The sequence below is a fragment of the Pezoporus wallicus genome, unplaced genomic scaffold (genome assembly GCF_028554395.1).
Source record: "Pezoporus wallicus isolate ANWC-B61680 ecotype Strahan unplaced genomic scaffold, APGP_CSIRO_Pwel_v1 scaffold_6362, whole genome shotgun sequence".
NCBI classification, from domain to species: domain Eukaryota; kingdom Metazoa; phylum Chordata; class Aves; order Psittaciformes; family Psittacidae; genus Pezoporus; species Pezoporus wallicus.
In genome coordinates this window covers 1,925,919-1,939,991 of record NW_026637663.1, presented here as the reverse complement: position 1 = coordinate 1,939,991, position 14,073 = coordinate 1,925,919, and the positions used below count along the sequence as shown (strand labels likewise).

The following is a 14,073-nucleotide window of genomic DNA, read 5'->3' as shown; positions in this document are numbered from 1 at the left end:
TACTTCTGGAACAGAAGCTTCTACTTGCCAGTAGGTTCCTGGGAAGGATGATAGAGATTTTGAAGAGAGGTAAATAATTGAATTGTCCAAAGAAAATATTTTTCTAGTTGTTTTTGGCTTGTTTCGTGATGTTTAATCAAGCCATTTATATGATTGAACAATTAACAGCTCACAGCAAGCAAGATGTTTGATGCATCTTCAACTGTAACTAAAATTTGCATCAATTTTATCTTAATACTGTATTTAGTTCCATTAAATTCAATAAACCTTTTTCTTCTTTTTAATTGTTGTAATAGTTTTACTGTACAGTTGTAACCAGGTAAAACATTGTACTCCTTTTCATTAGAAGATACATTCCGTCATGCTTTGCTAATTCAATAATAGCTTTTAAACTGATTTTTTGTCAGCTGCTTAATCCTGGAAAACTAGTTACTGAATGTATTTTTTTCGTAAGAGCACTTTACACATTGTAGACTGCTAAAGCTCCTGAAAAAGCATTGTGTATTTCTTTTTGGAAAGAAAAGCTCTAAAACCGTATGGCATCACTAAAAACTTAGTTAAATTGTTTTGGGGCACAATTTGGATATGGGCATTTGAGTAAGTATCATACTCTTTTCTCTAAGGATGTATATGAAGGAGTGAAGGAATTAATAAGAATACTGAAGTGAGTGATCTTTCTTTGCCAGAGAACTGAGTTACATACAGTTGTTTAGCATAAGCTGCCATGTTGGGCAAGTCAGTGCCCTGTTGAGTTTACCATGGCTTTTGTGCTGCTCAAGTGTCTGTTGTAAATAAATGAATGCTTCTTACCCTTTTAGGCTTTTAGAGAAGAAATTGCTCCCATCAGCTTGAAAGTTAAGACAGTGAATGATTTGTCTAGTCAGCTGTCTCCACTTGACCTTTATCCATCGTTAAAGATGTCTCGTCAACTGGATGATCTTAATATGCGGTGGAAACTTTTACAGGTATTCTTCTGAATGTGTACAGTAGGTGTGGGGGAAGGGATGCTTCTCTTAAAAAAGATGCATTATTACCATTTGTCCTTTATTTCTATCTTTAAGGTGTTATTCTAGTAGTACCAAAGCAACACAGGGAGCTGTCTTTCATTCTGTGGCTTGAAAAAAACTTTTCGTGTCTCAGCAGTTTACTCACTGTCCCACTAGTTTACTCAGGAGACCACATTAATCTCTGGAGACTAGGGGGAACTATTGCTGCATGGTATTTTGTATATCTTATAGCAGTATTTTTACTGCATAAATCATTGTCACTGAGATATCATAGAATCATAGAATAGTTAGGGTTGGAAAGGACCTTAAGGTCATCTAGTTCCAACCCCCCTTCCATGGGCAGGGACACGTCACACTAAACCATATCACCCAAGGCCTCGTCTAGCCTGGTCTTGAACACTGCCAGGGATGGAGCATTCACAACCTCCCTGGGCAACCCATTCCAATTCCTCACCACCCTTACAGGAAAGAATTTCTTCCTTACATCCAATCTAAACTTCCCCTGTTGAAGTTTTAACCCATTACCCCTTGTCCTATCACTACAGTCCCTAATGAAGAGTCCCTCCCCAGCATCGCTATAGGCCCCCTTCAGATACTGGAAGGCTTCTATGAGGTCTCCACACAGCCGTCTCTTCTTCAGGATGTTGAGTTTCCAGCTTGCGTGAAAGCTGTTTTATTTTGGTTTTGAGTTTTAAGTTTCAGCAGGGAATATCACTTAAAGTGACTTAAGTATTGGTAAAGCTGTAACAGGATGTAAGCAATAGTACATTTAGCATTATAAAACAGAAGAGGATATGCTGTATGAAAGATTCATATTGCTTAGTTATGATTGTTGTGCTTAAATGGTTTGAGAAAGGTAAATCAGTATGCCTGATTACAGTTCAATCTCATGCACAGTTTCAGTGAATGATTTAATGGAGTTTCTTGCATCAGTTAAAAATTCATTTATCAATTTTTGCACTTTGTTACTCTCTTTTTGGTAGGAAATACTTACAGTGAGTCAGTTGCTATTTATTTCTTTACCTGGCTTCTAAGTGATATTAAGTGTCTGGAAGAATTAGGGTAAGGATGGAGGATCTGTCACCTCTCTAGCTGAGGGAAGTGGGACAGAAGTTTCAAAACCTGGGTATCAGTTTCTGAGCTGAATGAGTTGCTCCTGAGGGGCAAAATTGTGTCAGATCAGACCTTCCCTTCCCTAATATGGTAATGGCTTTCTTTTTTCTTCCGTTTTTTTTTACTTTTTTTTTTTTTGTGTGTGTGTGTGTGTCCTCTCAAACTGAGTTAACGAAGCAGCCTAACTGCTGCTGGGTTTGCTAGTGCAGTTTCAATTAATAAACCAGGGGGGAACCATGTCAGCCAGTGAAGCAGTATCTTTCAAAATGGTTTCATGCTGGAAAGGCAGCTGTGAGATCAGTACAATCGAAGTAAGACCTGCTGACTATGGAAATTTGGAAAACAGAAGGCTTGGGAGGAGGTCAGAAACTTCAGCAGTCAGCTATAGTCATCGTGAACTTACTATTATTCATTATTGATCTGCAGTACTCTCACAGAACACTGCACAAATATGAACATGACAGTCATCAAGCCAATGAAAGAAAAAAAGTAGCCTTGAATAGATGGATGTCAAATAAGTGCTATGATGCACAGACTACCTAAATTTATATAAGTAAAAATTAATGTAAATAAGTGTTTTTATTATCGTGGTTCTAGTGTTGCAAAGTAAATGCAGTGTGTGTTTGTGTTTATGTGTAGGTGTCTGTAGAGGATCGCCTTAAACAGTTACAGGAGGCACACCGAGATTTTGGGCCTGCATCACAGCACTTTCTTTCCAGTAAGTTCTTTGACTTAAGAGATGCATGTGAGATAGGATGGCTTTCTCAGACACCAACTGCTCTTTGCTCCAGATTTCCCTATGGCTTGAGAAACAGGAAGTTCCTCTACCATGTTATCGTTTACTTCCCTGTTTTTCTAGGGGAGTTCATCTTCATAACCCCTCTGGCATTCTCACTGGTGTACTTCTCATTGTAATATCTTGCTGAGTTATTGTTGCACCTATGATTACTTTGTTCTTTGTCTTCTGTTTGCTGCAAGGTCTGACATTTAGCTGTTCCAGAATCTTTATGTGTTCATAACCACATCTTCTCAGCCCCTGCTACCTCTTTTCTTCAGTTTGCTTTTACTTCATGGAATTAGAGGCTTCATGACATACATTCCTGGAACCTCAAATAAAGCGGTTCAGAAAGCATGCCTGCATCAATTTCTCAAGCCCTGTCCTTTCATCATTTTTTAGTGAAAATTGTAAGCCTGCAATCTTCCATATACTAAGAAGGCAAAAGCAGATGCTTTTGCTCCCTCATTCTCATTTGATTTGTTATAGATAAGATAGGTTGCGATATCAAGATCTGTGTTGGCTTTCTGATGTTCTAGCCTACCTGCCAGCTTCAGAGCTCATGGTACAAAACTGGGGGCTTCAATAATAAAGACAAATTTATTGCAGGAATTGGGAAGTGAGCATAAAAGTGAGCAGATCTGTCCCAGAGAATCTCAAGTGCTGTATGTCACTGTATAGCTAAACAGCTACTGTAATTTAAAAAAATAAATAAATCTCAATTTATTCTGGAATTGCGTGATAACCATGTTGTCTTCTTGAATTGACTAGATTTTCAGTAAACGAGATGGTAAGCAGTAAACAACATGCAGTGTATTTAAAATATTAGAGCTCTTAACGCTAAATAATGATTCTCGGAGCCACTTTGTCTTCTTTTTTTTTAATTGATAGGCCAAACAACTTTAAAAGTGTGTGGTATTTTTGGTTTTGGTTTTTTTTTTTTTTTTTTTAATTTCATTAGAAGTATTGCATAGTGTTGCCACCATGGTTTTGTAGCCCATCCAATCTTGAGCTTGTAACCTCAACAGTACACCTACATAATAATTTGTAAAAAGGATATAGATAGAGTGGTACCTTTGGCACTCTTGGAAAATGCCAGATTAATTGTTTAGGAGAGTAGTCAGTCTAGTCTGTGTATTAAAACAAACTAGGAAGTAACATAGGGAAAACACAGTTTCCCCTATTCTAGGTGGTTTGAGAAATTCTTGACTTCACTCCTGTGTCACTGTCTGTTCACTTCACCTGAACCAATGCAAATATTCAGGTGACTGGCCTCGGGGAAAGTCAGTGAAAGAGTCTACATGAAAAACAAGGACGATTTCCAGGGAAGGTTGGCTGGTACTATTTGCCTTGACCTGGATCATTTCCTTGATTTAGCTTACAGCATGTCACAACAAATAATTGTATTCAAAAGACTGAGTAGTGAACTGGCTTTGTTGTTTGATAAGACATTCATAGAATTACTTCCAAAGAGACTATACAGGGGCTTATCAGCATGCCTCAGCCTTGCTTAGGGCATCTTTTCCAGGCTTAAGGGGACATTTGGTTTATGTTGCATACAAAAGTCAAGAATGGAAAGTTGAACAGAACAGGATGCTTGTTGGTAGGTACCGCAACGAGCTGTAGCCAAGTAAGTACTACACTGCTCAAAACCCAAATAATATGCAGTTACCCATTTAAATTATTTGCTAAAAACAAATGACCTTTTTCCCCACACAACCTACAGCAAAAACGTCTTCAAAAAACCAAACGTGTTTTAAGAGCTTGAGCTATACAGAGTTACAGAACTTAATACCTACAACTTTATGGAAAGTCTGTTAAGTGAAAGTCAGGCGCAGTAACTTCAAAGGAAAGTAATAAAAAAATCATTAAATCTGGAAAAATGAAGGTTTTATCCTGACAGGTTGAAATAGTGTGTGTTCTAAATGAAATTTTTCAAACCTTTTTAGCAGCCATAAATGACTTCTGTGAGGAACAAGTAAAGCAGTATTCTGAATAAAATAATCTCAAACTCGTAAACCTGTGATTATGATATGTATGTTTTGTACAAATCTGTATCACCAAAGCTGCACTGACAGCAGCTATTTTAAATTTACCTCACCTACATGTTACTCTTGCTCTAAATCCTAACAAGAGACTGTAGGTTGCCATCATTCCGTTTTCAGATGAATAGGCGAATTTAATCTGTGAACTTATTTAATCATTTAATCTGTGAACTTTTTCTACCTGTTCATCAGATTCATTATAAAGGACCTTATAATTTCTCCAGGTTCAGCCTTTCATGGGAAAGGCAATCTAAATGCGATTATCTAGCACCCTGATTCCAATCCCATTTATCTGAGCAGTGACTAATAACTGGTTTATTACTGCTTTTGGAGTTTTTTGAACACCAATTACGTGGATTCATCCAGACCATTGCTAAGCTTCAGAATATTTTTTAAGATTAGCAAACAATATGATACTGGCTTTTCCTAAAGTGCCCTGCGGTAGGATGCTGAGGTAAAACAGTAGGCCACTACAGTCTGTGATCCCTTTCTTATCTAAGCTATTTTTTCCCTTCCATCAGTTGTAGGCAAAATGCAATTGCTCTTTTTTTCAGTGCTTTTGAAATGGAAAGTGAGTTCCTTGCAAGTAAGTTAGTGATCAGTAAATTTTATGTATCCCTAATACAGGTAAAGATGAAGAATCATTATCCGTGACTCTTTGCAAAGAGGTTATTTTGCTGTCTCTTGCTTTTAGACACAATAGCTTGGGTTTTGTTTGTTTGTTGGTGGGTTTTTTTTTGTAATTCATTGCGTTTTTTTCTAAAACCCATGATCCACTCACCTCTGTGGTGTTTTATGTATTTTTAAAAGATCCACGGTATGCTAACTCCACATGTTCTCTAATAAATAGGCCAGGTCTTCAAGGGGCCTGCTCAAAGCATCTGAGTGGTGTTCAGCCTTACTAATATCTGCGGGCCTGCTGGTGAATGCCAGAATCAGTAACTACTCTGTTCAGTTTTCATCAAGAAACTAGTTTTAAATAAGAACGGGAATATCATTTTGTAGAGCTTCATGCAGCAGAGAACTTGCAATGTTTTTAGAAAGGTTATTCCCAAATAGGCAGGGTATGACTTGGCCTGTAATAACTAACAGTTTAATTTATTATGTTGTTTAGCCCCTATCTGTGTCAGTGTAAAATACTTATAGTTTGTTGTAGCATGTAAATTGTATGTAAGCAAATTATGGCCAAATTTTTCTTCTTAGTTAGCCAACTTATTAGTATAGTAGTACCAGTGCCACCATAGCTGCCAAATTGCAACACTGAAGAAACTTTACCAGGTAACTATCTACCTCTTTATTGCAAATGGTTTTTTTCTTCTTTAAGTAGCAATATGGAATTTTCTCTGTTTTTCCTTGTAAATAATGTAGCTTGATTGGTTCCTGTAGTTTCCCAGTTATTCTTCCCAGTTAATCTGTATTTCAGCACATGAATGTTTCTTAAATTATAAGCCATGAAATCTTGTGTGGCCAAGGAAGAGGTGACAGCCATTAAACCCCTAAAGGGACAGCCGGCCGGGAGCAGGGTGAGACCTGCCTCTCTGCAGCAGTACCAGCCTATGGGGCATACAGAGCTTAGAAGCCTTCACTGAAGCCTTGAGAGAGGTTTTAGGGAGAGAGGAGAGAGTTATTTTCAAATGGATTTTTTTTTTTTTATTTTTCCTAAAGAGGGATGAACTCTAAATTGAGCCATGCTTGCAGAAAATTACATTAATTGAGAGTTTAATTACTTGAGATCCAGTGTAGGGCAAAGCTGTGTCTCACTTTATCAGCTCTTTAAGAAGCAGTGTTTAAGGAGTAGGCTTTTTGTCTTGGAAGTGTTGACATGTGTGTATGCTTTAAATTCATCTCATTGTGATGATCAGTTAATTCCTACCCATTCTTTCAATCTCTGCTTCTCCACTGAACCTAGTGAAGTGAGTTTCTTTTTAATAAAACCTTAATTCACCAGGCACTAATCTGATAATTTCTGGTAGGACACATATGTGCCTTTGGTTCTTCAGTAAATAGCTACTTTTAAGTTATGCACCAGCGGTCCTGTCAGCCTGAACACTTTTCCCCTCTTCTCTCCTGGGATCTTTAAATAAGCAGAGTCATAGTGTCATGTATGACTTCATGCCTTTTGCAATTCAGTGTGCAGAAGGCTTCTTAATGTTATGGATGGTATTTGTGTATCAGACTAGCATAAATTCTGCAAAGATTACTGCTGTTCAGCAAGGAGTCCAAGGATGGATTTTAATGCCTTTTTTTTTGGTGATACAGTGTTAATCAATATTAATTTGAGTTGCAAATAGGAGCTAAGGTTGGTAACTAATGAAAATAAGGTTGATATTTCTCCTTCTTGTTCTGTTGCAGAGCATTAATTATAGTAGTGGAAGCATTTCTTTTCAAACTTTAAACTGATAATAACTGTATTGTGGTAGGAAAACCAGTGTCTCCATTTTCATCAGATGTATAGCTTGCTTGCTCAGAATATATTATCCTTCTTTGAAGTAGAATCACCACATTTGTTTTCCAGCTTGGCCTCAAATAGGTGTCTAGAATAATCTTGACAGATTGACATTGTTTTCTCCAGCTGATTTTCTAATTACTGAAAGTTGTCTGGGAAATTTTAGTTGTTCCCATTTAAGTGTTTTAGTTGTAAAATAAAAACATAAAATAAAGATAAGGTTTTTTTTATCTTTTTTTTTAAAAAGGTGCCTTCTAATAATCATCTTCTCTTTGTTTCTTCAGCCTCAGTACAGTTTCCATGGCAGAGATCTGTTTCACATAACAAAGTGCCCTATTATATCAAGTAAGTTTGCCTTGATTCTTTTTTCCTTAAGCATAACAGAGGGTCTTATTACCACATCCTGGCAGAAAAACATAGGTACTGAGTAATAGCTACAAATGTTATCAAGAGTTTCTCTACATAGTATTATGCTGCATATAACATACATTTTTTGTGTTTATTGCTTTGCAAATTGTGTAAGTTAGAAATATGTAAGAAGAAATCAATGACAAACCTTAACATAAAAGCCCACTAGGGTAGGAAACGGCGTAGATGCTACAGTGTTACACGGTATTGGTATTCAAGCTAGGCTTGTGCTTATGTGTGTGGCTCATCCAGAGTATAATAAACTGTAGAGTAAAGGCAAAAAAGCTGAATACATAATGTATTTAAAAATGCAACATTTATAACCTATAGCAGAACAGTGGTGACTAATATCTGTAGAGGCCATTCATCATTCTGTACAAAATTCCTTCAGAAATAAGATGCATTGATTGTCCTGTTATTTTACTTACCTTAGGGAAGTTTTTATAACGCTTAATATTAAGATAAATTTAACATTAATGTAAATATGGACAAAAATTGTACGAATACCTAGGTTATAATGCACAATGGTTGAGATATTCATTTTGAAAATGATAGGGAATACTTAGTTGTGGAAGAGCGGAGATTTTGATGTGTTCTACTCTGAGCAGTCCTTGACTTGGGTATTCTGATTCCTTCAATATTTATTCATATACTGTTTGCCGCTACTTCAAAGGTCAAAGATTGCAGCTTTGAGAGAAGGATAGCTTTTTGCCGGAGAGGTAAATGAAATTTCAAGAAGGTACAGTGTATAGTAAGCCAGACCCAGAGTAGTTTATTTTAGGCTGAAGAAAATCTGTGTTAAAATATTTTTGGTTTGAATTTGTAAAAAAAGTAGGGTTTTTAAGTCAATAGGATGATTATGAGTTGGACCTGCAGCTATTTCATTCTTAAAGAACATTACTGAGGGCTTTTTACTACTGCATATTGCTCCGTCATAAATCCAAGTGCCACATTTTGTGCTTCAAACAATTTATGAGTGCTTGTGATCTTTGAAGAGCAGGTAACAGCAAATCTATGTTGATCAAATCTGTTGTTATCATTCCTGAGGTGTGGTGGTTGATTTTAAACTGTGATATGAAGATTATTTCTTTTTAAAGGGTCTGAGTAGTAACTAGAAAAAAAGTAAAACCTACTGTGAATATCCTTGGATTCTGTATAAAGGGGTTTGTGCCTTCGCTGAGAAGTTTTGCAAGAAGCAACAGACAGCTGTGACACCCAGGAGGAGAGATTCCTCCCTTAGTCCCACGTGGCAGAGGAGAGGGCAGAGATTGGATGTGGAGGCATGCTGGCTGCCCAGACTCAGGCAGCAGCGCAGTGAAAATGATCACCCCTGTGATCAATAAAAATGATCACAGCAGTAATTCAAAGCAAGCGCTGAAGTTTCAAAACTACAGAGAGCAAGAGGAAAACTATCCTGAAAAAGTTTGGGTTGTTTTGTTTGTTTTGTTTGTTTTGTTGTTTTTTTTGCTAGATTTTTGGTTGGTTGGTTGGTTTTGTGTTGTTTTTTTTGGGGGGGGGGGGGGTTGGGGGGGGGGTTGGGGGGGGTGTTTTGGGGTATTTTTTTGTGGGTATGTGCTTAGTGTGTTTTGAAGGGTGGCAACTCATGTTCCTGCTTTATTTCATCAGAGCTGGTAGCTGAATTTGGGGGTGTTCATCAGGTGTGACTTGGACTGTGGGGGGATCTTTGGAGCTCCCTGTCACATTCATAGTTAGAGGATAGAGATAGGGTGGATAGTCCTACCACCACAACAGATGAAACAAGCTAAGGTTAAGGCCTCTGACCTGTGCTGAGCAAAGATTTTTAACTGCCATATTTCATGTATTCCTTACTCCAACTCAGCCAGATTTCAGTTTCTTGAGAAATCTTTTTTTTATTATGATTAGTTCAGAAGAAAGTAGGTCTTTCCAGAGTGTGTGGTAGGTGCAATCCTGTATGCACACAACTTGATGTCAAAGTATCTGCTAATACAGTGGACTTGCTCTGATAGTAATGTGTTGGCTATCCTGGAGCTAGATTGGGGAATGAAGTCAGTCAGGGCTGAGAAACAAACCCTAACATCTCTCAGAAATTGTTAGAATGGTCTTGCACCGGAAGTTTGATAAAGGGACACAAGAGCAGCATAAGTCCTGTGAGAGTTGAGGTCTTTATAAAAACAGAAACCACTGGTTTATTTTGAGGAAGTGAAAAGAGTTAACTACTGCATCTCAAAGAAGACTTTTACAGTAATCTTTCCCTATATTCAACATGATACATGGTGTTGATGCAATGTGTTGATTCTTGTGTCTTGAAAGAGAAGAATGATGTTACATGTAGCCAGTAGGATTTATTAATTTTAAAAAGCATGAGGAGGAATACTGAATTTCAGTAACTTCACAGTCTGACAAGCAGGATGACCTTGGCAGTTTTATTCTCATTGCTTACTGATCTAACTTCGATGTTGGCAGCAGCAACTAGATAAAACACAGAGCTGTGAAAAATAAAATGGAAAAGAACTGATTCTGAACTTCGTTTGCTTTGGTATGATCAGGCTGGAGAGTACTCTTAGCTTTAAATATTCTTTTATTCCATTCCCAAATTTCAGATATAGTTTAAAGAACAGTGCAACACAAAAAACTTAATTGAGTGTAGTGATTACATGAGCTTTTGTAATGCAATTCAAGAGAACAGTCATCAGTATTTAATGGTTTATTGATTTCTTAATATAGAAGTAAATTCTGGGATAGAGGAAAAAATAATTTTCTTTTTTGTTTAATTTTACTAACATCTTTGAATGAGGTGCCTTTATAAAACATGAGTGAAAGTTATGATGAGTCTCAGTAACTGTAATTCAAGAGTAATTATTTTTGCTGTCTTTACAGCAAGACTTGTATGTGCAGGGAGAGGTTTGAAGGTACCAGTTGTTCATTTTATGGGAAAGGAGAGAAAAAAAGGCAGAACAAGGAGAATAAAAGTATCATTCAGTGATTGGCGGCTGAAAAATGAGAGTTTTTTAAAATTAATTTTGAAAAGGAAATAAATGCTTATTGAATCAGGCTACTTTAATTCTGAATGAGAGCATACACTATTCTTAGACAACTATAAATTCCTAGCCTTACTTCATTATGATTGCTTTTTGTGAGTGTCCTTGAAGAAGAAATGTAAAATATTCAGAAAGTTACATAGCTGCAGATGATGATGTAGTTCTACCTCTGCTGAGTATTTAAAACAATAAATAAAATACTGCAGTCTTCACAGTTTTATTGCACACATAGAATGGAGTTTAAAAAAAAAAAAATTAGGGAACTGCGACTAGAAAGCAGGAGGGATTACTTTAGGAAGCAATGAATCTGTAAGGAGAATGTCAAAAAGATGCAAGATGGCTGCATTTTCAGATGAGCAACATTTGTCCCGATTGTTTCCTGATGCCAGAAGTAACTTGCAGTGACACGCCTAGAGAGGAGTGTCTCAGAGAAAGAGGTCTTTGGCATGCCAGAACAACATGGTGGCTTTGTAGTCAGTTTGTTCTCCCCCCCCCCCCCCCGTTTAGTAGTGGTTGGCATGTCTGCCCTTTCTGGGGTTGTATTTGATCAGGTAACAGAAGTACGCAAAAGATTAACAAGCCAGTGTACAAACTGCTCTGCCCTGGAAGTTCAGACAGAGACAGTCTGGGTTTGGGATATTTTGGAAAGAGTTGCTATTCTGCTTGGCTGGAAGAAGGATTTATAGCTCATTGAGACCAGGTTTGTCAAGGTGTGTGTGCCTGGGCTATGGCAGATCCTTGGTTGAACTGAACCTACACACATGATTTAACCTGTCTCTTTTCACTTCTTGAATTGTCTTACTGCATAAACCAGATTTTCCAAATGGCTTTGCCTCCCTTGATGTGATTTTATTGAGCCACTTTTGCTTCCTGTTTGGTTTTTGTTTGGTTTTTTTTTCTTATGACAATTGATAGGAGTTTTTGTATTTCTGTAGTCTTGGTCTTCTCTGTCACAGTACAATTCACTCAATGGGTACCTGAATCTCTAAGATCTCAATGCTGTTAAAAAGCAAAAAAAAAAGCTTATTCTTCCATATTTTATAAAAGAGGATGGGACTGCTGAGTAGTATGGAGGGGAATACAGCACAGCAGGTGCAGTATTTGGTAATGCACTTTTATTAACAAAAGTGTGAAGTTTGGGTACAAGGTTTGGCAAACTTGCCATTGAATACACATTTCATAGGTTGGCTTGCGAAGGTTTGAGATTTAATAAGAGTTGTCTGCTGCTCATTTATAGCTATTTAAATCACACAAGTAAGTCATGCTTGGGTTCTATAACAGAATTAAAAAAATAAAGCCTATATTACATAGCACTTCAATAAAAATATTCTGAAGAGAAATAGAATAATAAAGGAGACACTAGGTGTGATCATTAAACATCTTTGAGGAAAACACAATGAACTGCAAACAATGTGCAGAAAATATAATTATCCTGGCATTTCTCACTGTTCTTTTAACTGTAATTTAAGTGTTCTTCAGCTGTGTAGCTTTCAGTGCTATAAATTATTACATATTTGTACTGTGCAGAAGAAACAAAAGGGTAATACAGAAAGGGTCACAGTGAGTTTAATCTCATGCAGGCATTATATAGGGAGAGCAATTTCTTCATCAAATTGATCAGTATCAAACTCCATAGTCACCCTGGTTACTTTTCTGCAGAGACTGGCATCACTGACATCTTAAAACTCCTATTTTATCCCCCTCCTATATCAGTATTTCCCTTAGAAGAGGAAAAGAAAAATAATTTGCAGAAAAAGGTGATAGAGGTTTCAGGTTTTGAGAGTTTCTTCAATTACTAGTTCCTATGCGGGTCTTTGTTTCCTATTAAAGAAATGCAATAGTACATTTTCTCTGGAGAGATTTCAATATATCTGCATATAAATTGTTCCACCAACCTCTACTATAGATTAGCCTTGCAATGCATTATGCCAACTCTTTTTCATTAAACAGTATTTTCTAATGGGCTTAAAAACAAAAGAAAAAATATATATCTAGATAAAGCACCATGCACATTTGTAAAGTGAAGATGTTATGCCATTTGAAATTTGGCAGGGGCAGCAAAGTCAGAGTTCTGAGTACTGTTGATTCATTACTGATCAGTAAAGGTCTTGATTTCAGGTAACATTTTGTGCAAATTGATTACAGGAACAGAAAGCAGCTTAACATGATGATGCCAGAGTATTGCTTCAGTGTCTGATCTTGTGGTGTTTGCCAGTGATTATCAATACAGCATTAGGCTTTGCCTGTGCTGGGAAATGATAAAACCCCCACCAATCTGTCTCTAGTATTCTTTCATGTAGACAAAAAGCTACAAAAGAAGGAATTGAATTTTATTCCCCCCACCATAACTCCATGGGCAGCTTGCCAACACCTGGAGACATACTACTTCATTTCAACCGGACTGTTCTCTTGCTTCTAGAGATCAGAAGTGACAAGCTAGCTGTTTCTCAGCTCTGTATTTACAACCAGGAAGTGTTTTTAACATGGATTATCTTTGCCAATTATAATTAGAAAGCTGCCAGCAAACATAATGGATAAAACAGATTGCAAGGGTAAATGTTTGTCATTTAAGCTTTAGAGCACTTCATTAATACGTAGCTTTTGAAATTTGGTGTATTTTATGGTTATAATGTGTATTTTTAGTTACTGAGATGTACACAAATGCAGTTAGACTTTAAATTACACAGTTTCATCTTGTAATCTATTCATGTATGCATATTTTGCTATGTGGCTTATACTGCCATCAGTAAGTTTTGCAGAAGAGAGCTGGGACACTCTGAATAGCTCCAACTTTTTATACTAGCCACTAAAAAAGTAACACTGAATGAATTCTCTTGTAGCTCAGTCAGTGAAACACTTTTAATTCTCCATTGACTGAACCAAGAGGGAAGATGTTACGTTTGCACCACTTGTGTTACTGCTCTGTAGACCTTCTCACTTCTGGCATAGCAGAAATCCCTTATGCCACTCACTGCGCAGAATGAAATCATGTAACCTGGGCTCCTGTGGAGTTCTTCTTGAAGTTAGTAGAGTATTTGCCAGAGAAGATGCTCCTTTGTGTGAGTGTAACTGTGACCTGGGACAGAACTACCCCAGTGATTGTAACAGGGAGGGAAGACTCAGTAGATTTGTCTGCTCCTGGCTAAATGCTTGTTTTGAGTCTTTCCTGAAGTTCAGTGAGATGACTAAAAATTATAAACTTATGTTTTTCACCAGTTACCATGTCGTTTTTTGTCTTTAGCATCATTCCAAATTTAGA

General features: G+C 37.1%; 1 protein-coding gene across 6 annotated transcripts in view; it reads left to right on the top strand.

Moving 5' to 3' along the window:
• UTRN (utrophin) overlaps positions 1–14,073 on the top strand; it is a 372,113-nt gene that overhangs the window by 293,847 nt on the left and 64,193 nt on the right. For all 6 annotated transcript variants that reach the window (XM_057406865.1, XM_057406866.1, XM_057406864.1 and 3 more), the window contains 3 exons: positions 819–965; positions 2,760–2,838; positions 7,671–7,731. In XM_057406865.1, coding sequence (XP_057262848.1) covers positions 819–965; positions 2,760–2,838; positions 7,671–7,731 — 287 coding nt within the window. The remainder of the gene's footprint in view (positions 1–818; positions 966–2,759; positions 2,839–7,670; positions 7,732–14,073) is intronic.